The sequence below is a fragment of the Phoca vitulina genome, unplaced genomic scaffold (assembly GCF_004348235.1).
Source record: "Phoca vitulina isolate PV1807 unplaced genomic scaffold, GSC_HSeal_1.0 scaffold20, whole genome shotgun sequence".
Taxonomy (NCBI): Eukaryota; Metazoa; Chordata; class Mammalia; order Carnivora; family Phocidae; genus Phoca; species Phoca vitulina.
This window is the reverse complement of record NW_022589723.1, coordinates 39,168,086-39,195,933: the sequence shown is the minus strand read 5'-3', so window position 1 is coordinate 39,195,933 and position 27,848 is coordinate 39,168,086. Positions and strand designations below refer to the sequence as shown.

The window sequence follows — 27,848 nt, the reverse complement described above, 5'->3', positions numbered from 1 at the left end:
CAAGGGGAAGCTCTCTCTTGCGTGACTTTGCAGGTAAAGAGGGTGTTTGAAGTAGACATGACTTGTCTGACAGGTTTAAGGTTGTTGGTGGCTTAGGACTCCTGAGAATTCCTTTGGCTTTTCACACTGCTATCAGTGATTCCTAATTAGTTCTGATAATATGTGCGTGCCTGGAGCAGGCCATAAAAATGGCTGTTTTAATCAGCTGTTGACATGCAAGGTCAGGCTGCAGCCTCCAGCACTGGCACTTAGGACTGACATTTCAGAAAGAGAGAAGAGACCATCCATGTTCCTAATGGCAGTGTTTGTGCCAAGGCCGGGATAGGACTCAGGCAGGTAGAAGGCTTCAGTTAACCAACAGGATAACATTAATTTTGATGTGTAGACATCTCTTATTGTCATTACTACATTAAGTTATTATTTCGCCTTCCTTTGAGAGGATATATATATACCTTAGTGCTTTGGGTTCAGTCTTTGTGCTTGGATTCCTGTTGTTCAAATGTACCGCCATAGCCTCGTTCTGTGTGATTTTAAGAGTCTGTGGAGGCAGGGCTGGATATCTGATAGAACTTCAAGAAATTATTTCTGAAATGATCAGGGAGGAAGACAAGTTTTTCTAGACAGGGCTTTGCAACCAATAGGATAGATGATGAACTTCCTGAAAACTTCTACCATAGAGTTAGGCCAGACCAGAAATAGCACTAGGTTTGCATCATTTGTATGTTTGAGTACTTGATGAGAACTCACCTCTGTTGATAAATGTAGCTGAAGCAAGTTGAGGAGATGGGGGCCAAAGAAGTAAAGGGTTTATTTCCCTGCTTGGAGGAGTTTACAGTATAGATGAAGACACAGGATCTGAAAAGTCATCTGATGCAGCCAGACAAAACTAGTTACATGCAGTCCCACGACGACTTGCTAATTGGAATCTGTATGTGCTGGTCTGTCAGCCAGTGAGGCCCAATGGGGATCTTCGGCAAAGGTCTGCGCCCTTGGGGCCAGGCCAGTGGCTTGTAGTATTTGTAAGATGGCATTGGTTGTCAAGACGAGCTGCTCATTACAGATCACAGTTTTTTACTTTGGCGTTTCTTTCCTGTCCTGGTTTTCTGGGCCCTGAAATGGCACCTGGTATGTTGGTGCTAATGCAGGTAAGACTCTTTCAAGTGTCTCAGCTGCTGCAGACTTTGGCCTTATAAACCAAGTATTTTCCATGCTCTACTTTCAGTGATTCTCCCTAACCTTTATAGAGTTCCTTTCTTTATGGCAAATGTTCAAGATTCTTCTGAGTAGGTTGCTTTCCATGTACTCTTGCCCTGAGGTTTGAGTATTAGGTTACATTCGCCCCAAATGTGGGGAGAAAATGACAAATTATTTGAAAAAACAAGTTGCTCATTAAATTTCTTAAGCAAAGAGGAAGGGCTAAGTAGAAGGAGGGCTAAGTAGAAGGGCTAAGTAGAAGGTTATTACAGCCCTTCCCTGTAATAACCTGAGAGATGCGGGTAGCTTTGGCTTCTGTGGTCTGAAGCTGAACTGTTACGAGGGGGGCGCCTGGGTGGCTCAGTCGGTTATCGGCTCAGGTCGTGATCCCAGGGGCCTGGGATGGAGACCCGTGTCGGGCTCCCTGCTCCGCGGGGAGTCTGCTCATCCCTCTCCCTCTGCTCCTCCCCCTGCTCCTGCTCGTGGGTGCCTGCATGCACGTGCTCTCTCTCTCTCTCAAATCTTAAAGAATCAAGTGCTAAGACAGCTTAAGCTTGTCCCTGCTCTTTGGGACCGGGCACAAGTTGTTACTTCCCCACCCGCTACTCTGGGGGCTCCATGGTACACCTCCATCCCACATTAGGCCGACAGGCCAGGGGAGGGCCAGTCTCAGAGTCTTGGCTTTCACAGAATCCTGGCTCAAGTACAAACATTTGTGGATCTGGTTTCCTGTAATCACTTTCCCTTTCTCTCTTCACCTCCTTTTGAACTGCAGACTCTGGCCTGGTTGTCCCAAGTGTTTCCTATGAACTGCATAAAAAGCTGTTGTCTGTGGCTGAGAAGCACGGGTTGACTCTGGAGCGGAGACTGGAGATGACAGGAGTGTGCGCCAGCCAGATGGCCCTGACCCTGCTCGGAGGACCCAACAGGTAAACTCCTCCAGACTGGCGGGGGCTATGCGTGGGGAGGTGCTGCTCTGCTGGAGGAGTTTGTCAGTGTGCGTCCCTCTGTGAAGTCCCTTTCCTGGGTGCTCTGAGGGTTTTGTTTGCCCCTCTTACCCACCTCCCGGAAGTCCTCATTCTTCTCTCAGCAACCCGCCCTTTGACCCTTTCTTTCCTGATAACAGCTGGCTTTGACACTCCTGCTGGCTACCAGAGGCCTGCCTTCTAAGAGCCTTCAGAGACTCAGCCTTTGGCACTTGTCCTTCACTCAGAGATCAACCCTGAGTTCCATACCTGAGAACTTCTAGAACCACCCAGTGGGAGAGCTGGAGTTTGGTGCCTTCCTACCTGCCCTCTGGGCCCATATGTCAAAAGCAGTGCTTAATTTTATTTGTGGTCATTTACTGATATCATGTGCCAATCCTTGTGCTAGGATGAGGGACACAAAGAAGAATAAAATACTACACCTGCCCTCTGGAAGGCTAGTGAGGTCTCCAGAAAGTACATTGCGGTGGTAGAGGAAACAGAGGATCGTCCGGGAAGCCGCAGTAGCATCCAAGCGGAGTCCTGCGGAGGAGGGGGGATTAACAGAGGCCAGCAGGCAGGGCGAGGAGTCCGGGTCTGAGTAGCCTGTGCCGAGGTCGGACAGAACAGAGCCCGTGGTCGTGGCTGGGATCTGTGAAGTCATTCTCTGGGACTGGGAAGTAGGGCTTTGCAACAGCTTTGCGGTAGGGAGCTGAGCTGCTGACGGGATTTCAGAAACAGCAGTGTGGGGGCAGGGTGTGAATGTCCTCACCCCATCACATTGCCCTCTAGCCAGCTTCTTGGGGCTAGTTGTCCTTGGACCTGGCTTTTCTCGCTGCCTCTGACCTCTCAGAAGGGCCATCTCCTGCAGCTCCTTTGAGAAGGATCACCACAGCTAGTAATCTGCTTCATGTGGGTCCAGTACCATGCAGTTTGTCACTGTGCTTTCACAGCTGTGTTTAATTTGGTCCTCATGACTTCACCTTGAAGGTAAATAGTAGCCTGGTGTTTGAGGATGAGCAAGCTAAGGCTCAGCAGAAAGGCTTGGCCACGTTGGCGCTGCTGGTACGTAGTGGAGCCAGGTCTCCCATCCAGATAGGTCTGTTTCCAGGGTCTGGACCCTGCCCTCTGCTGTTGGCTGTGTGATGCCAGGGTCTGCTTTGAGTCCTCCGATGGGGCATGCCTCTGTGAGAGGAAGAGTCTTCAGTTACAGACATGGGTGAGTCAGATGCCACAGCTCAGGTGTCTGTCTGAAGGGAGAAGTGCTCATCGTATTTCCTTAACATGCAGACGTAGTGCGGGAAATGAATGGTTTGGTATATATGCAGAGTACATTGCTAAATTCCCCCAAATGTATTTGGAGCACAGGGGCTTCCTCTCTGGAACAGCATCTGTCATCTGCCTCCCTTTGGGAGACTAGTAAGTGACTGTCATTGCTAAGGAGGGACCTAAGCCCGTTTCTTGCTGTCCATCTCCCCCTGCCTTCCACCCTGGAGGCAGACCGCACTGCCTGTGAGTTGGGAACAGCTCCAGAGTTAATCTTCCAAACCTCCTTACCTATGGCTCAGCTTTGGATGGCAGGATCTGGAAATGACTTCGTCAGGAAGTGGATATCCAAGGGAGCTGCCAGTGTAGGAGACCAGGAAGCCCCTAGCCTGCTGCCTCCTCTGTGACCTGAGCTGTAACGGGTCAGGCCCTGTTCTAAGTACTATATGTGCGTTGATCCACACAGCATCCTGTGGAAGATCCCGTTAGTATCTAGTGTTGCCCTTATTTCGCTTACTGGCAGCTCAGTAAAGAGAACTTGGCCTGGCACCTGATGGAGGACGATTTAGAATGGCCCCGTTTGGTCCTCGCTGTGAGTTTCTTAGGAGTTGAGCCAGAGTAATCCTGGAAGAGGTGAGCCTTGAGCTGGATTTCAAAGAAAAGGTGGGTCAGAGTTTTACAAGTGAAGGGCTTTCTGGGCAGGGGACAGACATCCTCTGAGGAGAAGCAAGAAAGCCTTACAAGAATAGCAGAGAGTGAGGCCAGGGAAGAAGAGCCAGGAGGGCTGTCGAGGTGGAGAAGCCTCTTTGCTAATCAGAGTTTGGACCTCACAGGTCCCACAGAAGAGTTACGTGTTTCTGGTCAGAGAGCAGTGTTCTGGCAACAGTGTTCTATGGAATGAGATCTGGGTGAACTGCCTAGTGAGAGGACCCAGCAGATGAAGTGACACTGGGGTGTGGGACCGTGGGAATGCCACCCTGTAGTCCTGGAGTTCGGTGGCTTTTCACCCCCTCTGGGACCTGGGGCTGCCAAGAACTTGGAGAGCGACAGGTGCTGAGAGATACTCGTCTGGTTTAGGGTGTAGGGATTGGCAGGTCTGCAGCTGATAATACTAATTTACCTTCTGTTCCAGGTTGAATCCCAAAAATGTTCACCAGAGGCCCACAGTGGCCCTGCTGTGTGGCCCCCATGTGAAAGGGGCTCAGGGGATCAGCTGTGGAAGGCACCTGGCTAACCATGATGTCCAGGTCATCCTCTTCCTGCCCAACTTTGTCAAGATGCTGGAGTCCATCACCAACGAGCTCTCTCTCTTCAGCAAGACCCAAGGCCAACAAGTATCTAACCTCAAAGGTGAGTGCTTGCGTAGGGCTGGGCTAGGGCCTCGGCCTCCTCCCTCCTCACGTAGTTTGATGGTCTGATGCTGCTGCCCAGTGGTGACAGGTGGAACATCACAGATGTAAGGCGTGCTCTGCCTGTTAGGAGTCTTTGTACACAAAGGAAATACTTTGGGTGTTGACTTGCTTACTTCCCATCCCGTCGCTGTCCTCCCTCTCCCACTACTCAGATGGAGAGCTGGGGACCCACTTGTTCACTTTACAAACATTTACGGAACAGGCACTACTCCTGACACTGAGGATGTGGCAGTAGACTTTTTTTTTTTTAATTCATGCTTCATTCTACTTAGGACATTGGACAAAGAGACAAATAAGTAACCTTTCTATTAGGCCAGATAGTGGTATTACAGAGACAAAGTAGGGAAGGGAGCTAGAGACGGAGGGTTGGAGGGTTGCGTAAGGAGTAGCAGACTTAGACGTTTCAGGGTCAGGTGGTGAAGGGCCTGTGGATCACTGTAAGGGTTTGCACTTTTACCCTAGCTGAGATGGAGAGCCACTGGAGGAATAAGTAGCAGGAAGGTAGAATTCAGCTCAGATTCCAAATGACCCTCCAACTGCTCTTTGGGAGTAGACTAGAGGTCTACAAAGAGAGGTGTTAAGAGGCTATCGTGCGAAACCAGAAGGAGATGCTGGTGGCTGTGTGGAAGCCCCGATGATCTCAACCAGCTGGTGGTAGTGGGAGAGGAGGTGAAGGGGGGTTAGTTTCTAAGTTAGTTTTGGAGCTAGAGGCTGCAGATTGGATGTAAGGGATGTGACGGGGAAGGGTTAAGAACGACTGCAAGGTGTTTGGCCTGAGTGACCAGAAGGATGGAGGTGCCATCCTGAGATGGGAAGACTTGTGGGAGGAGGTTTGGGGAGGAAGGTGCCTGTTGGATATGCAGGTGGAAATGTTGACTGACACAGATGAGTCCGCAGGTAGGTGAAGGGGTCAAGCCTGGAGTGCCGAGTGTGTAGGTGGGAATGAGCCCTAACGAGCCTGGATAAGCTATCTTCTAGGAAGAGGTAGGGAAGTTGTTAAGTCTGAGTTCTTTGTTTAGAAGTCAGGGAGTTGAGAGAGCAGCTCAGGAGACAGGGAGGAAGAAGGAAAAGCAGGAGAGCCTGGCACCTGGAAGGCAAGTGAAGACGGGGGTGTGGTGCGGTCAGCTCTGCCAGCAAGCTGCTCTAGGTTAGGCTCAGATGAAGGCTGAGAATCGACCACTGGATCTTGCTGTGTGGAAGCCCCTGATGATTTCAACCAGAGCAATTTCAAGTGGGGTAGGGTGGAGGGGACAAGGTGATTGGAGTGGGTTTTAGTGAGAGTGGGGGAGGAGAAGAGAGAAGAAATATGAAGAAAGGGCCTTGCCAGGGGTCAGATGGCAAGTTGGGGCCAGACCCTGGACCAGAACCTCAGTCTCCTCTCAGGCCAGGCTCCTGTGTGCACGTGGAAAGTAAGACCCCGTTTTTACTCTTGAAAGCCTACTGGTCCCCGGCAACATCCCCCCACCCCCTTGTCCTGGTGGTCTGTTCTAAGTAAGGAAGCCCTGAGTCCCTAATTGAGAAATATCATTACTGTAGCCAGGAGGTGGGTCTGCTCTGGGTTCCCCCGCTTGAGATCTGTAACATGAAGCCTTGTTTTAGGCAATTCTTCCTCTGGCTACCTAAAAGCTTTCTGATTTCAATTCCAAGAGCCAAGTCTGAGGATGCTGACCTTGAATTTGGTCTGATTTCTCCTATTCTCAAATTATTCTCTTAGGCTGGTCAAGACTTACATAGTTGTTGAGACATCTCTTCTTATGCTGTCCCTCCCAGAGGCTTGGTTTGAGCAGAGAAACTTTTTTAAGTGCCTGGAGAAGTGATCGGTTCCCTCCCTATCCCTAAGATTGGGCTGTAAGGAGAGCCCATTTTCATGAGATGGGGTGGGGGCGCGGGGCAGGATGCAGCAAGACCAGGCTGGCTCCGGTTGGGTGAGGAGGCTAATCCAAGGCTCTGGTCTGCTTGCAGTTCTTGGGCCACTCAGCACATGGCCGTCAGCCCATTTCTGCTGGGCTCTGGGAAGGGCTCCCTGGGAGGGCTGACTCGGCAGTCGGCTCCCCCTTCTCAGAGCTCATAATGTACCCAGGGTGTCAGTCGGACGTGCATCTGCTGCGCCCGGAGACGACCTGCACGGCAGCAGCACGGCGCTTCGGCCTGGGGGCTCCACGAGGATGGTGGTCCATCGGGCTGACACGTCCTTAGTCTCTGGTACCCAGTCCAGCCTTGGAAGTCCTGGGGCCTGGCCCAGCCTTGAGAAAGCCAGCCTGTGGCGGGGCCTCGGAGTGGTGTCAGAACAAGACCCTCTTGGGGCCATCTGGGTTCTAGTCCCCACCCGGGCTGCTCTCTGCTTATAGCGATTCCCATGTGGTGCTCTTTCCACCCGCAGATCTGCCCTCTAGCCCCGTGGACCTGGTGATCAACTGCCTGGACTGCCCCGAGAATGCCTTCCTGCGGGACCAGCCTTGGTACAAGGCAGCAGTGGCCTGGGCCAACCGGAACCGGGCGCCGGTGCTCAGCATCGACCCGCCCGTGCATGAAGGCGAACAGGGTATCGACGCCAAGTGGTCGCTGGCTCTGGGCCTGCCTCTGCCGCTGGGGGAGCGCGCGGGCCGCATCTACCTGTGTGACATCGGCCTCCCCCAGCAGGTGTTCCAGGAGGTGGGCATCAGCTACCACTCACCCTTTGGCTGCAAGTTCGTCATTCCATTGCACTCTGCCTAGAGGGGCTCTGGGCGAGTTGGACCCTGCAGTCCCCTGCTGCTCCGGACACACTGAACTTGACAACGAACGCCTTAAGGATGTGAAGCTTCATGGACCTTGTTAAAGTTTTTCGCTTTTGGATTTGTTACTTCTGTGAGAGAACAGATCATATTTAAAAATGACCTGTCACCTGCCCGTAGCCGAGGAAGGCTTTCCCACTGGGTGTCCTGGCTGGGCGGCAGGCTTAGTGGCTCTCGGCATCTCTACACGTGGCCCCCTGCGTGGCTGGGTGGGGCTTTGTTTACAGACTTAGGCAGCTCACGGACCGAGTTTTCAGGTTTACAGTCACTGGGGCCTGGGCAAGCACCTTGCGGGGTGGGGCGGGTCCTGTTTGGGGGCCTGTTCTTGCTATGGCTCCGTGTCCTCTGCCCCCCGCACCCCCCCTCCGGGCAGCCTTTCTCCTGATCATGTCGAACTGGCTGCGCTGCAGCTGCCCGCCAGAGGGCAGACTTGCACTCCGTTCATTCTGAGGGCTTTGAGGAGGCCTTCCCAGAGCCCCACAAGTTGATTTGGGGACTTTGGACCCTTTCTCCTGAGCTGATGCAAGTTTTATGCTGGGAGTTTTTTCAAGGGTCCTTCTTCCTTTCCACTCCATCACTCTGAGAGGCAGGGAAGGGGGTGGCATCAGGATGGTTTTACTGTATTGGGATTTTATACTGTTTTTCTGTTTTCAGCATAGGTAGTACGAGACTATGTTACTATAGAACCACAGTGCCCATCTTGCCAGCAGTGCCCCCAGCCCCATACCCTCTCTGGCTGGGGGCAGAGCCTTTGCCTAGTCTGGGGCCAGAGCCCTCAGGGTGCAGCTTTAATGTTCAGTATTGGGGAGGTCCCTGGGGGAGCCTGGTGCTGAGCCAGAAGAGGCTCCCTGGTGCTTCTGTCTTAGGCCACCACTACCCCGCTCCCACCTCCTTGCCTGCCTCTATACCCCCTTTCTTCTGCCCCGTCTCTTTCCCCTGAAACGGTCTTTTGCAGCTGTCGTCCCAGAGCAGGGCGCATGTCCCTCCCCTGTCTGGGCCCCACCCCAGTTCTTACAACGTCTGGGCTTTGACCCTTTATGGTTGTCCACTCTAGATGAGTACGCTTGGGGCCAGCACCCTATCTCAAAAGATGCCAAAATGAGGCTAGTTCTAGATGAGCCAGCTGGCGGGGCTCAGCCATAGGAACATACTGCTGCTCAGATCCTAAGGCAGGAAAGCCCTTGGACCTCATAGGCTTAGGCCCTGGAGGCTGGTATCAGAACAGGAGCCATGCCCTGGAGTCCCTGGCAGGGGCCCTTGCAAAAAGTTCATGCTTTAAAGCCTTTTTCAGGCCTTCAGGCTTACTTTCTGCTCTCTGCCCACCCGCTCTGGTTAAGGGGGTGAGTGAGAGGGCTCACCAAGGATCATGGACACAGGGTAGGCCCTGCCACCATGGGCTTCAGGCTACTTAACGCTTTTCTTATAGGAACATAGCCAGGAGCAGATGAGGCAGGGCAGAGGGCTGGTCCCTCCTTTCCTCCCAACCTCCCTCAAATGTTAAATTGTCTCCAGCAGTGGGAGGAGGCCAGAGACTGTGAGCCTTGTTGTGTATATCCTCCCTGAGCCTCTGCTCACTCTCAGGGCCAAGAAGCTCCCAAGAGGGAGCCCTCTCTTTAGAGGCAGGGTCATAGTCTGCGGAGCAGTGCTGGATTATAGGCATTTTAGTAAGCAACCATTAAACAGTTTCTGGGTGCCTGCCTGTTCATGCAGTAAGGTCCCCCGCTTGGGTACGGTGGAAGAGGAGCTTGAGGAGCCCTGGCTCAGCAGACTCTGATTGATCCGGTAAGTTGCAGTGGCCCTGGGGGTGAGGGCCTTGTTGAGGGGCCACTGGGAGGTTGTGCCCAAGCCTGTCTTCTCTCTGTGGGTGGCTCTGGAGCCTCTTCCTGCCCTTAGCCTGGGCCTTCCCCGGTCCTATTAAAGATCAGCATGATTCCTCTGCCTTCAGCTCTTTTCAGAGGCATCCTGCCCCCCCTCCCCCCGCCCAGTCCCCAGGGGGCCCCAGTCAGGTGGTCAGGACCATCACCCATGCAGCTCTTGGGGAACCAAAAACCAGCACTTAAAATAAAGCTGAATGACAAGAGTCCTGGGCTCTAGTAAATTGTTGTGTGGGCCGCAGTGAGGGGCTGCCCCCCAGCCCCAGGAGCCCAGCTTGGTCGGCTCACGGTCGCCAGCCTTTAGTCGGCCACAGTTGGGCAGCTACAGCCTGAAGTGGCAGCTGGTGATGGGGCCAGGAGGAGAGGTGAGAGTAGCTGCTGCCTGGCTAGGCCCGGTCGGCCCTTTGCCTTCGATTCCGTGGGGCCGAGGGGAACCGGTGCCTCCCAGCAGGCCCGCCACCTCCGGGCTCTTCTCTGGGGCCCAGAGGGACACCTGGCTTCTGTCTTGCCACTGGCTAGCCCTTCCGTGCCAGCCCAGTTCACACTTAGCTCTCCACAAGCTGAACTGCTAAGAAAGACTTTATTAATAAGGTAGGGGGAGGGGAAGGCAAGGAGCCTGGAGACGGACACACCGGTACCAGGGGTTACAAACAGTAAGAAACACTTTATTATAACTTTACAACATATAAATAGCTTGGGTCAAATCTGTGCTTTCTGGCAGCTGGGCATCAAGTCTCGTCCCCTGCAGGCTCCGGCCTTCCTTCACATTGCACTGTTCGCTGGGTGGCTCTGGCCCTGAGGCCTGGCGGTGGAGGTCGGAGAAAAGGCCGGGCAGCCCAGTCCCGCGCTCCAGCTCGTGGGGTGGCCTACGCCTGTCATCTGCTTGGGTTGCGGCTGGTGTGGAAGGACCGCTCCTCAGGGGTCAGGCCAGCAAAGAAGGGGTGCAGCAGGGCCTCCGCCAGTGTGATGCGCTGGGCAGGGTCAAATTCTAACATCCTCCTCATCAGGTCAAACAGCTGCACGTGCTCCAAGGAGTCCTGGAGCATGTAACTCTGCTCAGGGACACAAGGTGCCTCAGTGTGATGGCAGGGTCGTGGGAAGCCACAGCAGATCCCTGTGCCTCTGGGAAGCCTTGCTGCAATGGGTTGAGGAGGCAGTGCTGCCTCCCTGGAGGACTACTTCCGCCCTCCTGGACAGTGAGCCGCTCCTTTCCTTTCATGCCTGCGTAGAGCGTTTGGCTCTCAACTTGTCAGGCTACTGGGTAGTCTTGCTGGCTCGGTGCCTCTGCCCCTGCATGCAAAGTCCTGACAGGTGGGTAGAATCACCTCTGCAGAGTTCACTTGTCCGGGCACCAAATGCAGTTGACAGAGGCTCTCTGGCCATGTCTATGTCTTCCCTCCCCCTCACCTCAGTCCTGCCTAGTTCTTCCCAAAACTGAGAGAAGAGGGGAACAGGAAGCAGCAGGGTCTCTGACATCTGGCTCTTCTGGTGTTCCCCCATTACATCCATAGCCACCCTGTGGGGAAGGGGCGGGGCTCAGGGCCCCTCGGGGGCGGTCTGCAAGCAGCCCCACGGCCGGCACCCAGCAGCCTCGGGTGCGGCCTCCCACAGAGCCGGAGCGAGGAGGCAGCTTTTAGCTGCCCGGCCTGTGTCTGCTGTGTGTCTGCCCAGTGCCTGGGGTCTCCTTGGCATGAGTTGAGCTGGGGGAAGCCAGAAACTGACCTTCAGAGGTTTGCAGTTCTCCTTCACATACCGGCCATCAGAGCTGTTCTCATCCCAAACCAGGCCCCCTTTGTAGAAATATTTCTGTTTCCTGAAAGCAAAGGAAAGGAAGGGGTCAAGTGGTAGGGGTGGCAGGGGGCGACGCGTCTTGGGTGGGGGCTGGGGGGCAGACAGCGGCAGTCTGGGGAATGGCCGCGAAGCCAGGTGGGGGAACCCGGCTGGCCTGGTGCAGCAGGGCGGGAAGGTCTGGGCAAGTGGTCTGCTAGGTCACTCAGAGTAGGGGACAGAGGGCGCCACCAGGGCTCCTTACCTGGTACGGTGGATCATGTGCGATGGGATGGGCCCTAGGATCTTCTCCATCATCACCAAATGTTCTCGGTTTTCATGGGTCTATTGGAATGGCAGGGGTAGGGCAAGCAGGCGTCAGTACCAGCCTCTGCCCCCTCAAAAAAGTAAGGGACACTCCTTGCCCCCGAGAGATGTGAACCCACCAGTGAACAGTAGTCCCAGCCTCTGACCTAGTGGCAGCCTGCCAGCCTGTTCGCTCAAGGTCAAGTACACGCTCCCTAACCTCTAGGGTGGACTTGCCCATCACCGCACCTCTCTCTCCACTGACTTCCCTTACTCTTCCCAGAACGTGCCCCGCCCCGGCCCCTCTCTCTGCCCTCCCTCAGGCCGTGCCCCCTGCCTCCAATGCTCGCGCCTCCTGCCCTGAGCGCCCCACTGCCCCGACCTCAGGAGCCCGAGTGGTCCCAGCGTGCTGCCCAAGGGGGGGCGGTCACAGGGTTCCCCACGCCAGCCCCTGCAGCCCGCCCGAGGAGCGGCGCTCAGGCGAGCCGCGTGCTGCGGGAGGCTCGGCCTTACCTGGAAGAGCGTGAAGCCCCGGTAGTACTCGAAGAGAATGCAGCCAATGCTCCAGACGTCGCACGGCTGTGCCCAGCCCAGCTCTGAAAGCCAACGTGGGGGGAGACCGTGAGACTCAGCCCTGGGCTCCCAGCCCAGACGTCAAAGGACAGCTGCCGCTCTGGCGAGGCGGGGTTCTTGCCCAAACCCCAACAGAAGACCCTTTCTGCATACGGCCAAGTGAGCCACCACAGTGACACCGGCCCCTGGGGGCGGGCGCATCCCTGCCTCTAGCCCTACCCTCCCGACAGCGGTCCGCTTTATCGGGTGGTGGCTCTCCAGTCACTCACCAAGGATCACCTCAGGTGGGCGATAGTGACGGGTGGCCACAATGGTCGTGTGATGCTCGTGGTCAAAGGTAGCACTGCCGAAGTCAGCTACCCGGATGCTGGTGTTCTTCACCGACTTCTCCTCACAGCTCTGACAGGCAAGGAAACCAGGTCGGGAGTCTGGCCCGGCGGGGCACCCACCCCAGAGCGCGGCCCTGCCCTCTCCCGGCCCGTACCTTGTGCTCATTGTAGAGGGTTTCAAACTCCGAGTTCACAAACAAGATGTTCTCTGGCTTCAAGTCTGTGTGGGTCAGCTGGTTTTCGTGTAGAACTGGGGAAGCAGGAAGGACAGAAGCAGAACCTTGAGCACCCCGGCTGCTTCTCAGGCCCCTCCGCCAGCGCTGGGCCGGATTTCACCTCTACAGCTGGCCTGCCGGTGACCCTTGCACCCCCAACCTCTGCAGGGGGCCCGGGGAGCAGAGCGGCCTCTCGCGTTCTCGGTGGTTGGGGCCCTGGCCGGGTCTGATTACAAGAGGGGCAGGGGACGCTTTTCCCATTTAGAAAACCTCCCCAAGCCTCTCCCCGAGGCTGCAGCATCAGCCTGGGGCGGCTCCCTCTCCCCAGCACCAGCTACATTATGTGCGGGTCGGGGGCAAAATGAAAATGCAGGTCCCCTTACTCAAAAGTTTCAAAGAACGTTAAGATGGCAACAACAGAACACTGAACTAAAATAACCACAGGGCCACCCCTGAAGCCAGCCCTGCCTCTTCCCATCCCCCAGCCTGGAAGGAGACCTCTACCTTTCTCCTCCAGTCCCTGCCCCACCACTGGCGGCACCCGGCCGCCACTTAGCACCTTCTGGCTCCAGGCTCCCAGCTGGTGGTCAAGACCGTCCCCGCGGTGTGACGCACCTCTCCCCAACAACGGGCCCTCTCTTCCTCAGAGTGAGTTTCAGCACATGCCGGGGTGTGGGCCCTCACTGAGCCGCTCCCCTCGCTGGGAGTGCTCGTCCCTGCCCCCTCCATCTGTGCGGACCCCGGACAGCCTAGCTCTAGGCCTATCTACCTCCTCTCCAAGGAGCCTCTGCCCTGCACGGTGGCACGTGCACCTCCGAACGAGGCTCCCAAAGGCTGGCAGGCAGATGGGAAGGGACTGTCGGACGGAGAGTGTGTGCGTGGGCAGCGCCCGGGGCTGGGATCTACCAGTCAGCCTTCGACCTTTCCATCCTCTGCGGGACGGCGAGAGGCGACGGCGAGCTGGGCAGATTCTGGAGCGCTCTCTCCTTTCTTTCTGAGTGCCCGAGGCATAGGCGGGCTCAGGCGCCCCTGGAGGCGACCGAAGCCTCTCCCTCCTCCCAGAGAGTCCTCCCTGAAGGCCTTTCAGCCCAAGGGGCCCCGGGGCCTCTCGGGCCGGGCACGATGGTCGGCAGCTGGTGTGAACGGGGGAGTGGCGGCGCGCACACTTACACCGGAGGGCGTGGCAGAGCTGGTAGGCCATGTGCCGGACGTGCGGCAGGGGGTAAGGCTGGAAGTTATTCTCCTTCAGGAACTCAAAGGTGTTCTTGCCCAGGAGCTCAAAGGCGATGCACATGTGACCGTGGAAGTTGAACCAGTCAGACATCAAGACACACAGGCTAGAAGAGAATGATGGGGGGGTGGGGGTGGGGCTCAGTGTCTGCTGGGGGGCTGGCTCCTCGCCCCTCCCTCAGGTGAAGCCGGTCCCCGCTCCCGGGCCCCTGGGTCACATGTGCTCATGAAGAAAGACCATCAGTTACAGACATAAAAGCACGTCTGCCATCAGAGGTCACCCAGATCAGCTCAGGGCGAGGACTAAACCTCCTACTGCCACAGGGTCCTGCCCCATCGACTTATGACATGGCCATAATCCCTGCACCTCAGAAAGAGATGAAATCGTGCCTTCCTTTCTCCAGCTCCCGGAACTGAGCTTCCCGAGCCTGCAGGGCTCGGCACGGGGCTGGCGGGAGAGGAACTGCTCAGCGCGCGCGTGAGCCCCAGCAGCTTCGGGGCTGCGTCTTGTCTGAGCCCCGCCGTAAGCCACGAGGCCCCTATTTACAGAAGCGGGCCTGGGAGGCGGCCTCAGCGCGCACCGCACAACGGCTGGGGTGGAGCCCGCACTGCAACCCGAAGGCTCCTCTGGCACGGCCCTCTGGGCCCGGCCGCCCGGCCCTGCGCGTCGGGAGAAGGCCTGGCGCCAACCAGGTGAGAGCACACGGCTCCGCCAGGGGGTCTAGGCAGTTGGGGCCGGAGCGGACGCCGTCCCCACGGAGAGCTTCCCTCTGCTTCCCTGTGACACTCACAACTTGTTCTCTTTGTCCTTCTCCTTGATTTTTTTGAGAACGTTGATTTCTAGCCGGGCAGCCTCCCGGTACTTGCCCACGTTGCGGATGATCTTCAGGGCAACCTGAGACTTCCCTCTGGGATCCGGGAAGGAAGCAGAGGTTCTCAGGAGAAGTGCCCCTGCCCTTCTCCCCCCACCCTCCACTCCAATCTGGCAACTCCTGGCAAACACCACTCAGGACTCCAGAACAGGACCTGCTCTGGCGAGCGCAGACAGCTGACCCCCAGCCCGCCCCCAGACGACGCCACACCTCCCGTCCCGGCAGCAGGCTCCCCTGGCATCTGAGTTAGCGCGCCGGGGCCAGCCTGGGCTTATCTGATGCCAGCCACTGCCAGCTCCCGGGAGAGTGCGCAGAGGGGTGGATGCCTAGCGCGCCGGCAGCACCGGCACCAGCTCACTCAGTAACCCGACCTACAGGCCAGTCAGCCCTGACCCTGGCCACGCCATCCCAGCCAGAACCTTCTCGCAGCACCTCTTGACCTTCCTAAAGCACATCTCCAGGTCTGGGCAAACAGCGCCCCCTGGGGTGGGGGTTCCAGGATGGGACGAAGCCTTGGTAAGAGGGTAAGGGTGCCAGCAATAGGGTCTTCTCGCTGGGAGTCCCCGGGGCGCTCCCTTTACTCCACTTCCTCTGGCCCCCCCCAGCCTGCCTACCAACCAGCCACAGCACGTATCACAGACCGCGAGCGCCAGGAGGCCCCTTCGGTGTCTAGTGCGGATTTTAAGAATTCCTGGCTCTGCGCTTCCCATCCGCCAGCCCCGCCCCATAGGCCACCCGCAGGATGCCAGCAGAGCAGGGGACGTGCTCAGGTTCGACCGCCAGGCCCGGCGGCTATCGGGAAGGGCCAGCCAGACTTCAGAAGCCCGGTGGGGAACTAGACTGAGACACCCCTGGCCCATAAGGATGCGGCCCCTTGAGACCTCTGGGAGGCTGGCCTTGGTGCCCAAGGAAAAGGCTCACAGGCCCCAGGGCAGAGGCATCTTCTGGAGAATACCCTTTTTCTTTCCCTCTCCCATTTTCCCAGATTTTCAGGGCTGGGAAAGACCTCAGAGGAAAGGCCACCTGCTCCAGGCTCCCTCAATGGCATTCTGATCTTCAACACAGGGAGCTCGTCACTCCCATAGGCAGTCGCCACCAGGGTTGGATGGCTCTGAGGATCAGGCCCTTTTGCCGAGGTGAAATTTACTCCCTCATAACCACCCCTCTGGCCAACTCCCTTTTGACCCCCTAAATGTCCCCCGAGCCTTGTGCCTGCCCCTCAGTGACTTCAGAGGCTCACTGCCCCTCCAGCTACTCGGGGGCACGGCCCAGAGAGCTTAGCTGCCCCCGCATGTCACAGCTCGCAGATCTGCCTCCTGTCCCTCTGGTCCCAGTGCGGTCTACACGTCCCCATGCCCACTGGCCCCAGCCCTAACCTGGCGGGCCACACTGGGTCTGAGGGGTGGGAACTGGGAGCCCAGGGAGGTTTCCTGTCAGTCACTGTCACTACCTTATATGGAGGCCACAGGGCTAGCTGGATGGCTAGGTCCAACTGTCCTGAGCACCCCGTACGGTGGTACTTGGCGCCAGCACTCAACACCTGGGGGGTATGGGTCAGATCTCTTCACCTCTAACACAGTGGAAAGGTCGTGATGGGCGGCACGTGGCTCAAATGACACAGCAGGGACACGAGCACCTGGTAGCTAAAGCACCAGACCAATGAGAGTGCCATCAGAAGAGGGAGGCAGCAGGCTCCCAGGAGGCAGCCTTCCAGCCTAAGGCAGAGGGGCACGAGTTCTGGTCTGGAGGAATGGCGAGGGGACAAGAGCGTTTCACCATGTAGCCTGGAAGGCAGCAAGGGTCCCCAGAAGCACCCAAACACACACAGAGCCCTGTTCTACCTGCGCACACTCAGAGGGACCCGCAATCAAGCCTGGCCACGTGGGAGAAGGCGGCGGCCGGCTAGGTCAGAGAACCCGAGTCCCGTTCCTCTCAACCGGGCCGCGCACAGCCTCTCAGGCAGACCTCCCGAGCGGGGCAGGGGGGCTCGGGCTTGGTCTGGGCTCAGCACTATTCCGAACCCCCTCCCAGGCCCAACCCGCCACGAGATGGCAGGAAGCGGACCCGGACCACTGAAGAGCCGGGGCCTCGGCTGTGTGCCCGACGGCCGCCACCACAGCCCCGGGGGGCTGAGGGGCTGCCAGGGCAGCGCCCCTCACGGGCCAGCAGTCCGTGGGCAGGGAGGCCACACGCCTGCGGAGCCCCGGCAATTTCTCCCTATTTCAGGGGATCAGCAGAAGCCCAACGTGCCCAGGCCAGCACCCTGCTATGGCGCGACCCTTCGGAAAGCCACGGGAGAGGCTCTGACGCGCACCGCCCTCAGGAACCGCAGGCTGGCTCTGCCCAGGAGGACCGCTCACCTGGCGTGGTCCAAGCACTCCACCACCTTGCCGAACGTGCCTTCGCCCAGGTTCCCCACGATCTCATCTAGGAGAGAAAAGAAGCAGGGCATGAGGGCCTGGAGGGCAGAGGGCCGGCAGCTCCTGCAAGTTCACAGCATTCAAATTCTCAAAAACAAAAAAGGTTTCTTTCTCACGGCTACGCTCTTAAAAACAGAAGTTGCTAGCGTCTGTGTCATTCAGGCAATTACTGGTGGCCCCGCTAAGGCGCCACGCGCACTAGAGGCCCCTCCGGGCAGGAGAGGTCTCGTCTAACAAGGGGGGAGAAAGTAGAGAGGTAAAGTTTTACGAAAGGTGGCTGTACATCGCTCTTGGAGCCAATCGCCGATCCGGCACACCAGGTGGCCCTCCTTGTCATCTTCCACACTCCGGCTGCTGCGCTTACTGCTCTGTTGGCTTCTCTGCATGCACCGCCCCCCGAAACGCCATCCGACCAATCGCATGGTAGGCGGTTCCGATTGACAGATTGAGGTGTCAGTCAAAGGCAGAGGTGGAGACGGTGAGGAGCCGGTGGGTTGGTTGGTTGGATTTTCCAGATCCCAGCATTTCATAAGGCACACAGCATATATAACGATAGGGATATTGCAAGGGACACGTCAAGACACAAACTGACTTCAAAAACAGAAAAGTAAAAACAGCTACAGGTATGTAAAGAAAACTCGGACATTATCTAAGAGAAGGGCGCTGCAAACGCTCAGAAAGACGACCAAGCCTCCGCTGCCGAGGGGCCGGGCGGCGCCAAGAGCCCCGGGCCCCGGCTCCCTTCGCCACCGAGGGTCCCCCTCCCGGGCCCTCCCGGGATGGCTCCAGCCAGCGTGAAGACGCAGCGAGAACGGCGCAAGAAGGTGGCTGGCTCAGCCTGGGTCCGCTCGTCCGCAACGGCCAGAGGCCGCTCTGGCTTCAGCTGCACAACGCCCGGCCGGCCCTCGCCTGCCTCAGCTCGCACACGCAGCCCTGCGCAGGCCCGAAAGCGGCCACTCGGAGCCAAGCCGCCACCTGCCCCCACACGGGCCTCCGTGGCCACACGTCCCGTCACCACCAGAAACGGCCTTCCGCCGGCGGCCCTCGTGCCGCCAGCCTCGAGCAGGCCGGGCGACCCTCCTACCACGACGGCCCCCACGGGCCCCACGCCAGCTTCTGCCCTGGCCTCGGCGCCCACGATCTCACAGGCCGGGCCATCCCGCGCCTCCTGACGACAGAGGGCACCCGGAAGAGAAGAAGCGGGGCCACAGACCTGCACTGCCATCCTGCAGCAGTGTGTGGCGGCGTGCACAGAGGCCACCGGGCCGTGCTGGGCCGCCCGCGGTCAACCCTCAAGCCGTGGCCGCTCAAGGAAGTCACAGGAAAGCTGAGCAGAAGAGAAGCCTGGGCCCTGCACTGGTCCCGCCGCCACTCCTCAGGGGCCTCCTGGCCGGCGGGAGGCAAGAGGGATGGGGAGAGAGGAGAAGACGGCACGCGACCCGACAGACACACGAGGGGCCCGAGCGCGGCGCGGCAGAGATCCGGACCGCCTCCATGCTCCCGACACGGCCAGGCCCCGCTCCCGGCGTGTGGCCGGCCACCGCACAAGGCCTGGGGCTGCGGGCCTTCCTGCCATCCGTCCACGCGCCCCGGCACACGGGCGGCCTGTCCCCGTTGTCTTGACCGCCCCTCACGGGAAGAGGCGAGGCTGCAGAGGGCCCGGCTGGAGGTCAGCGGTCAGAGGGGGAAGCTCCCGGTCTGAGCTGACTGACAGGCCGCCCCTACCCGTGGCACTCCAGCCAGCGCCCGCGACTGCGGGCCATCTCCGGGTGGGACGGACCGGGCCACGCAGCTCCAGACCACATACCAGCAACCCTATCGGGTTCCCCAAGTGTCCCCGGCCACGCGCACCACGTGGCCCGGGCCCGGAGCAGCGTGGAGACACAGACAGGCCGGGGGGCCAGCCGGCGCCGGAACCAGAGCCTCTCTCGCCGCCGCCGCCAACGGCCAGAAGACGGAGGGGCCGGGCCCCCCGCTCAGCCCTGCGCCTGGACCAGACGACACAGACACACACACATGCACGCACACCCAGTGCGCGTGCGCGGGGCTGGCAGTACTCACCCAGAGCAGCCAGCCTGAGAGAAGGCTAGAAAGGACGGGGCCCTGGAGCCCCAGCCAGCGCACTGTGGCCACCACTCACCGAGGAGGCGCTGCTACAAGACCTGGTGCGGCGTTTGCGGCAGTGGTGGGCGTGCCTGCGGGCCCGGTACGGCTCCCTCTCCCGCGAGCGCCGGCGATGGTGGGACCGGGAAGACCCGTAGCAGTCCTCGCCGAACGACGGGCTCCGCTCTTCACACCGGTACGTGTCGCTGTCACGGCGCTCCCGGTACCTCCTCTGGTAGGGCAGGCGGTCGTGGCTGCCGGGAGGCGGGTGAGGACACTGGTAAGGTGGGGACCTTCCTCCCACTAGCCTGGGTCTCGCTTCTGGGCAAAAGGGGTGTGGTGAGGCCCCACAAAGAGCTCAGAGGGCGGCCTGCTGGAGCGGAGGCATGGGGGGGTTGGAGCGCGTGCATGAAGTCCCGCCTCCGGAACCTGGGCAGCTGGCAGCACCCCTCCAGGGCAGGAGGCTCAGCACCGGGCCTCAGAGGGTCCCAGCGCCCCAGAGCTCCCTGTGGCTGCTAACACAGGACGAGGGGCCGAGCTCCGGAAAGGACAGAGGCTGCGTTCTCAACCCCACCGAGGGAGGCTCAGAAGTCAGCAGGGGCGATGCCGGCCTAGAGTCTGGAGAAGGAAGACTCAGGGACAGAGAAAGGGGCAGCAGGACGGCAGCGAACACAGAGGCCCGGGAACGCAGCTGAGCTCGGGGGAGAGGGGGGCAGTGGCAGAGGCGGCAGGCCCCGAAGGAGCCCAGGGCCGCCACGAGCCTCCACGCTGTCTCCCCAGCCCCGCTGAGGGATGGAGCCCCTCCCTCCCACCTAGCCCCCTGTCACCTTCTGGACCGAGATCTCCGGGGCGGAGGCTCCCTTCGAGACGGGTACCGCAGTCTCCCTTCGTGCTCCCGACTGTAAGACCTCCTCCTCTTCCATCGGTAGCTCAGGTACGGGTCTGGCTCAGGGGAGCGGTATCGCTTACAGTGATGCATCTAGGCCGCGGGAAAGAGAGAGCGCTGCTCAGTGCGCAGCCGGGCGGCCAGCCACCTCCAGCCACTCTGGCCCCCGGGCTGCTCGGGGCGCCTAGGCGCTCCTGAAGAAGAGGCCCATTGTTGTGTTTGGGGGCAGCCCCTCCCAGGGGTTTATGAAGCGAAAAAGAGCTCTGAGGTCACACTGGTCAAACAGCACACGACGGGCAACACCCTTCTGTGCCAATGAACAGACAGCTGCCTCCCCAGCACGGCAGCGCGGGGCCTGGGGGCTCGGGGCACCAGGCAAGCCGGCACAGGTGCAGACAGAAGGGGGCGGGGCTGGTAAGCACCATCCCAGGAGACCAAGGCCAAGGAGAGAGGAGAGCCTCCTGGGTGCAACTCCCTCCTGTCTGTGGGGTCCTATGAAGTGACCGGTCTGTCAAGCCAGAGGCCAGAGTCAAAGGGCTGTTGGCAGGGAGCCAACACACAGGAGCAAAGGGTGAAAGCCCTCAAGTCCGAAGCCAAGTTGCCTGGCTGAGGCCCTGAACTAGACCCCACTCAAGGGAGCAAAGACCACACATCAGTGTGAGAGGCCACAGGCGGAAACGAGAAGACCAGCCCTTGGAGGAGGAGGTGCACAGGGTCTTACAAACATTCCCTAGCCGATCCGAGGGGCTGGCCAAACATTCCTGGGGGTCCGTCCAGCCCCTGCTGCTCCACGCTCTGTCTCAGCACCAGCACACTGGTGCCAGCATCCTCAGAGCACCCGAGTTTCTTGCCCAAGACCCCTGGGGCACCCTCCGACCAGCTGGGATGCCATGCCAGCCAGTGCCTCGCCTTCAGCCGTACCACTGCTGCGAGACCCCCTGTTCCGGTCCCCTCTCCTGTGCTCATCTCAGGAGAAGCCGGAGGGCTGAGAGTCTGGCAGCTTCTGTGCTCGGAGAGGCAGGCCAAAAGGGCCCTACCTCACTGTCCCTGTTCAGCAGGGACTTAAACCCACCACAGGAAATTGTCAGGCTGGACCAGACACCAGCTGAGGAAGATGGCTATGTGAGGCCAACTCACTGTTCCACCCACACCCAGAACGCTGGCCAGCCTTCCTCCCAACCCTTTACTTGGCCTTAGCCAACCTCCAACGGTGGTCAGTCCTGGGCTCGCCTGACTAAGCACATTTGGACAAACCCACTGAGGCTGTCCCATCTCATGAGAAGGGTCTGTCAGGAGAGCAGAATGAACCAGCTCCCCGTGGATGGGCAGGGCAGCCAGGCGTATCTGACTAAAGCCCTGGGAGCTTCTCCATGATCCTGAGGAAATCCCTGCTCTTGATCTCCCACCAGCAGGTTTCTTCCCCTATCTATCTACTGCCCAGGCCCAGCAACGCTTGGAGGTAAATACTATGTAAAATCACCAACAGCTCCTCAAAAGCTTAAACTGCTGTTCTGTTTTGACGATCAGCTGACCAATGTTTCACTGTTTTCCTGCAATTACCCTGGGTCAGGTGCCCAAGTTATGGAATGAAGGCAGTATCTCACATCTCCCTAAGTGACATGGAAGATGCTCTGGTGGCCAGGCAGGCAAGGCACCAGAGCTGGACGATGTGGTCTGGTCCACACCAGGCCAAAGACTCCCTCCTGGGACCTAGACGATTCTTATTCCCACACGTGTTCATGTTAGTGGGCTGAGCACAGATTCAGAGTCAGACAGATTTTGGTCTGAGTCCCGACACCACCGCTTCTAGCTGTGTGCCTTCAGGCAAGTTATTAAACTACTCTGGCCTTCAACCTTCTCTTGCAACAAGGGGACAGTAATCTCTGATAGGGCTCTGTGAGAATTAAATTACGCTACTTCTTTAACAGTGCCTAGCACACGCCTTTAGGTCAAACACATTAATGAAGTCAGCTTTTCATTAACAAGGTTAAAAAGATTCCAGACAACACCTCTGGGTCTATGTTAGGACATAAAGGATATTTTATAAGTCCCTTCCAGGGGGAGAGAGAGCTCTGGGTAGAAAACCCCAAACTAAATCCCAGTGCTGCCACTTACTGGCCTCATGACGCTAGGCCTTGGTCATCATACCTGAGAACTGGGAGACAACACCTCCCAGCCAACTTGGCATTGGAGATGACAGGTATGAAAGCTATAAAGTACCACACAAGGTAATCAGAGAGGAGATAACCTCTGCTTCAACACATTCTAGGTAGGGGAAATATTGGGAATACCAGATGTCCCTCATTATCTTCCCAGCCAAGGCTCTAGATCCCATTTCTCTTCAATTATCTCTGAAGCTCTGAGACCGCAGCAAATAGGTTAAGGAAGCGAAGGGTCACAATTATGTTCAGGAAGGCTCTGCTCTTACACAGGGAAGAAAGAGATAATGTAAAGGAAACCAGGCCAAGAATGCCAGCTTTTTTCTGAGCATAGGCTTAGTTGACTTCTCATTTGCAGTTCCTGGCCAGAGAACTGGGTTGACAAGAAGAGCAGCCAGCCAGGTCAGCGTCTACCCTCCCGGATCCCAGCCACTCCAGCGTCCCATGGTTATTTTTGGCTGACGCTGCCCCACCACTGCAACCTCAAACCTGCCACCTTACAAGCCGCCACCACCGGGTGAAACGCTCCTCCTTTTCAAGGGCATGGAGGAGGGAAGCTGGAAGGCAGCCAACTCCGCCTCGACGGGGGCCTGGCCCAGGCAACTCCCACCCCAGCTCCACACCAGAGCACCCGCACCCGGAACTAAAGCACACACAGACTCCCGGACCAGGGAGCAGCCCGGGCATTTGTACTGTCAGCTTGGCCCGGCCCCTCCCCCGGGCTGGAGCGGCTCTATCATCACAACAAAACACGCTGGAGGCCTACGGCCCTCGCTCGCGTCCCTTCCTGAGGCGCCCTGGGTCTCAGAGATCTGAGCCCCTTCCCCCATAACCGCCGCCACTGGCGGCGAGGGGCGACCCGGGAGACAGGCGGATGGCCAGCCTGAGCTAGAATCAAACTTCAGGCCGCGCGGGGAGGAGGAGTCTGCAGGCCTCGAGCAGACGGTATGGGAGGGGTCTGAAGGCCCCTCCAGGCTCTCCCAGGTAGGACCCCGACCCCATTCCGTGGGAGGTGCAGGGCCGAAACTGGATCCCTGCAGGGGCCTCAGAAGCCGCTCTGGCTCAGACTCCGACACCGCGGGATCGAGAGGTCGGGGTCTGCGGTGACCGCCCCTCCGGGGGAGAAGCGGCGGGTCAGGGGTGAGAGGTCGCGGCCGCGGCCAGAGGCGGGCCGAGGGGGAGAAAGAAAGAGACAAGGCCGAGACGGAACCGGGAGCCCGGAGACCCGCACCCAGCGCGCCCGTCCCGTCGACTCACCCCCCGCCGCTGCCGCCGCCGCCGCCGCCGCCGCGGGCCTGGGCCCACACTCACCGTCTCCCAGGATCCGGCTGTGGCTAGGCCCCACTCCCCGCTCCGAGCGCCTCTTCCGCTTCCGGCTCCGGCCTCCGCCCGCGGCGGCCCCGCCCCTCGCGTGACGCAGCCGTCGCCAGTCCCCGCTCGATGGCCTGGCCGCTCTAGGCCCCGACTCGAAGGCTCTGGAGGACCCGCCTTCACCGCCCCGGTTCGGGCGGCAGCAGTGGAGACTGGTTCCGGGAGGGCAGAGGGGACGTTCCCGGCTGCGGCCCGCCCCCCGTCGTGTCGCGACGCACGTAGGCCCCAAGACTCGCCCCGGGTGCCGTCCCCGCCCGCGGGCGCCGGGAGCCGAGAGGTGGAGCCCCGACCAGGCCGGGGGACCCTGCCTCCTCTGTGGATCCGCCCCCGCCCATGCCCGCCAACCCTTTCCTGCGCGCGGAGAGGCGGGCATTGTTTCGCTGTTGCCTCAGTGAAAACCGGGCGGGCCTTGAGTGTCCGCCTGGCCCCGGGACCCCGGAGGGCGCCAAAGATGACGGAGGCCTGTGTCCTGAGAGGCTCGGGAAGGCTGGCGCCGCTCCCGGTTTCGTGGAAGAAGCAAATGAGACCTATTCTCTTTGTGTGTGGGGGGGTCTATTGAAGACCTGCGGCACGCCCGCATTCCCGTGGGCATCAGAACAGTTTCGGGGAAGATCCCCGAGAGCCACCTCGGCGGGGTTTCTGGAGAGACGGGGTCTGGGGGAACGAGAGTCCCCTTTTCCCTGAGCAGCGCCGTACGCAGACTCGCACTGTGTCTCAGTTAATAAAACGAAAACGCCGCCAAAGGAAAGCCCGCGAGCAGGCCCCGCGGGCCATTTTTCCGAGCCATGCGACGCCCCCTTTTGCCGAGGCGGCGACGGTGGGATCGCTGAAGCCCCTCCCACCCGCTGTCCCGCCCCTCGTCGGGGCGGGATAACGGGACCCAATTTTCCACAGGAGAAAGCCAAGGTCGGGTCTTTTGGGGGACCTTACGGATTGTGAGCGTTCACGCCCCAGGACTCTAGCTGGTATCGCCCAGCTAAGCGGGCGGGAGCGGCCTCTGGTGGCCCACACGCCCCGCCAGCGCCGGAGCGGGAGGGCCCGGGCATCTTCGCCGGCCCCCGCCCCTCCCGGGACCGCTCTGAGGGGGCGGGTCGCGCCCACTCCCCCAATGAGGGCTGGCCACGCCTCTGACGCAAGGCGTCCTCACCCCGCCCGGACAGGCGCGCTGCGAGTCGGGCCCCTCCTTCCGGAGTTGAGGCTGCTCCTCTGATCTTTGGTCTCCGGCTCTCGCCTAAACTGAGGTCCGACGGCGTGGCCTGAGGGGGGTGCTTAGTACCCCCCGCGCCCCAGTTCTGTTAGCTCCACCACCCCATCCGAAGTAAACAAGCGAAGCTAAGGCAACACGGAGGCTTGCTACGCTCATGTGGCCTCAAGAACGGATCCCCGTCCCCTTCCAACCAAATGCACCCGCCCCCCAAACAAATTCAGAAGGCGCTTCCAGTGTGCTGTGGGTGACCGAGAGCCCGGCTGTCCCCGCCCCTCGGTCCCGCTCCCTTGGGATCCTGCCTCCGGGGCCGGAGGTAATGAGTTGCCATTCTTGCCCGGGCCCCCTTGCGGGGCCTGTACGACCACACCAGCCTGGTTTCACCTCAGGGTTTCATCCACTCAGCGACGCGAAAGGACTGTGTGTCTGCTCCCCCCCCGCCGCTTGGTGTGGCCCGCGGTTTCCATGGCTCCTAGAAGCCAGGACCGCGTGGGCAGCTGAGGGTGGAGGAGCTCGGGGAGGCTCCTGTGTCCAGCCCTGCCCTGGGCGCCGGGCTCCGAGGAGGTAAGTCGGGCGCATCTTCCCACCAGCCCTTCCCACATCGGGAACCCAGGAGTCCCTGCCTCCCGGTAAGGAAGCCGCTCTCATCCTCTGAAATGGAGTAGGAGCCATCTCCCAGCCCCCTCTCCAAAATCTGCAGTTCAGTAGCTGTCCCGTGCCTCAGATTCTACCATTAGAGCTTCCTTCTTTTGTCTTTTTGCTCCCGAAAGAACGCACACCTAGGAGAAAAAGAGGCAGGGTGTCAGGCCCTTGGAAAAAGATCTAACCTGAGATGAAGTACAGGTAACTTCCCCCCCCCCCCACACCCTCCCACCTCGTTCCCCCAGTGCTGGAAGGCTGCAACTTTGGCAGCTCTCGGCTGGGGAGTTCAAGCGGAGGGTCACCTCCAGAGGACCCTTGCTCCACATCCCCAGCCCCTTGGGACCCACCTCTTTCCCCAGGCCTCTATCCTTGTGCCCACCAAGCCTCTTCTGTGCGGGCCGAGAACTGCAACACAGTTCAAGGGCACTGGGGAAATGCCCCTGCCCTGCGCCCTGCTACCAGCCACCTGAGACCCACAGGAGCTCCTGCCCCTCGTGATCTCCCTTTTGCCCTGCTGGGCTCCTGGCTCGGCTTGCTGCCTTCTCCAGGCCCCAGCTCCTCTGATCCCCTCCTTGTCCTGCCGCCCTTGCTCTCTTTCTCCCTCTCTTGTCTGCCACATCCATCTTTGCCTTCTCTGGGGCAGTTAATTCACCTTTGAGCTTCAGCTCCAGGGTCACCTATCTGGAAAGCCTTCCTGGGCGCTCCAAGGGAGAATCAGGCTCCCCTTCCCTGTGCTCCCACAGCACTGGGGGCTGTGCCTTCCTCTGCGCAGGCTCTGTAAATTCAGCATCTGGCCCGTGCCACTCCCCACTCCCGCAGACCACGAGCCCTTCCACAACCAAGCCAGGCAGAGTTGGGGTTCTCAGTAAGCGCTGGGGGCGGTCTGTGGGGAGCGCCTGTTTTTAGTAGGAAGACAGAGCACCCAGCCAGAGTGGAGTTGTGGGCGCTGCGCCAGGGTGTGGGAGGTGGGGGTGGCGGACAGTCCTCATAGTCCATCTTGGAGAGGCCTTGTGTGTGGTGAAATGTGGAGAGAGAGCTCGGAAGCGGCCACAAGAATGTGGGCGTGGAGTCGAGAGAGAAGAGGTGTCTGCGGGGAGAGGGCTGGTGGGTGGTAGTGCCATCCTGAGCAGGGAGCGGGTCTGGGAATGTGAGGAGTGAGCAAGTCAGTTAGGGGGGCGGGGGAGCTCAGCCCAGTGACCCTCTCCTCAGTGGGTACTTTCTCCCTGTGCCCACACAGAGCTGGGGCACAGTGCTTGGTGCCCAGGTGCGTGGGTGGGAAGACAGTGGTAGGATTCTCTTCTGAGGCTCAGTCCCTGGAGGTGAAGTGGGTGGGGCCTAGGGCTCAGGGCCCCCATCTTCCAGCTAAAGCTATGGAAGCCAAAGGGGTACTGAAGCAGTAACTTGGTTTAAGGGCTTCTGACCCCCTATATTAGAGCTAAACTACGGTGTCCCCAAAATGTTTCCCTGTCCCCTGCCATTTCCAGACTCCTATACTGGGAAGGGGAGCAGCAGGGGTCGGGGAGTGTGGGCCCAGTCTGCAGTGGACCCCCTTCATGACCTGGGGCAACTGACGTCCCCTTTGGAGCTTCAGTTCCCCCTCCTGAAGCCGGGGAGGGCCAGGTGAACTTGGTAACAACCAAGTGGCTGGGCCAGAGTCAGCACCGCGGCTCATAGGAGCTGTTGGAACTGAGAACTGTTTAGTGGGGTTGAGGCAGATGCTTATTTGAAATTTGAATCACCAGGGAAAATCCTGAGCCAAGGTGTTGTCAGGTTTAGGTGCATGCTCAGCACCAGGGCCTTAGTTTCCATATCTGAAGGGGCCTCAGAAGCTGGTGCCCTAGCTCCAGGGTCTCCCAACTGTCCTGCTCTCAGGACCCACACTGAGGCAGAGCCCCATGGAACTGATGCACTGCCCCCATCTGGTCCCCCTGGCCCTCCTGTCACTTTTGGCCACTGGACTGTGCCTGCTCACTGAGCCCCACTGAAGGGTGCAGGTGAGTGTGGGAAAGGTGGGCATGGCAGCCCCTGAGGCCCAGGCTGAAGCCTGGCTCCTCTTTCCTGGCAGGTGCTCAGACAGAGCCTTGGAGCAGGACGGGAGGCCCTCAGAGAAGGCCCTGTGGGTATGGCTGGTAGAGAGCGGGGGCACTGGGCCAAGCTGGCTGGCCACCTGCACGCAGCGCTGGAGGCCATGTCTAGCCAGCACAGGTGCTGTGGAGGCAGGGATGTGAGCTGGGACTCTGCAGGGCCCGGGGTGAGCTCCTCATGCAGGAGCAGAAAGTGAGGCGT

At 59.3% G+C, this 27,848-nt stretch overlaps 2 protein-coding genes across 12 annotated transcripts in view; one reads left to right on the top strand and one right to left on the bottom strand.

The window, feature by feature from the left end:
• Window positions 1-9,682, top strand: part of EDC3 (enhancer of mRNA decapping 3) — a 59,342-nt gene extending 49,660 nt beyond the window's left edge. The window contains exons 5-7 of one of the 2 annotated variants that reach the window (XM_032417218.1): window positions 1,970-2,123; window positions 4,558-4,775; window positions 7,218-9,682. In XM_032417218.1, coding sequence (XP_032273109.1) covers window positions 1,970-2,123; window positions 4,558-4,775; window positions 7,218-7,552 — 707 coding nt within the window. In that variant the 3' untranslated portion in view covers window positions 7,553-9,682. The remainder of the gene's footprint in view (window positions 1-1,969; window positions 2,124-4,557; window positions 4,776-7,217) is intronic. The other variant, XM_032417217.1, reaches the window with a different exon arrangement.
• Window positions 9,683-10,041: 359 nt separating this feature from the next.
• The window catches only part of CLK3 (CDC like kinase 3), a 29,462-nt gene continuing 11,655 nt past the window's right edge, over window positions 10,042-27,848 (bottom strand). For 2 of the 10 annotated variants that reach the window (XM_032417208.1, XM_032417209.1), the window contains 12 exons: window positions 25,652-25,699; window positions 20,128-20,279; window positions 19,338-19,554; window positions 17,481-17,577; window positions 17,138-17,204; window positions 14,697-14,813; window positions 13,846-14,012; window positions 12,616-12,710; window positions 12,401-12,530; window positions 12,072-12,154; window positions 11,518-11,597; window positions 10,544-11,298 (listed from right to left, as the gene is read on the bottom strand). In XM_032417208.1, coding sequence (XP_032273099.1) covers window positions 11,022-11,298; window positions 11,518-11,597; window positions 12,072-12,154; window positions 12,401-12,530; window positions 12,616-12,710; window positions 13,846-14,012; window positions 14,697-14,813; window positions 17,138-17,204; window positions 17,481-17,577; window positions 19,338-19,554; window positions 20,128-20,279; window positions 25,652-25,699 — 1,530 coding nt within the window. In that variant the 3' untranslated portion in view covers window positions 10,544-11,021. The other 8 variants (XM_032417210.1, XM_032417213.1, XM_032417207.1 and 5 more) reach the window with 7 other exon arrangements.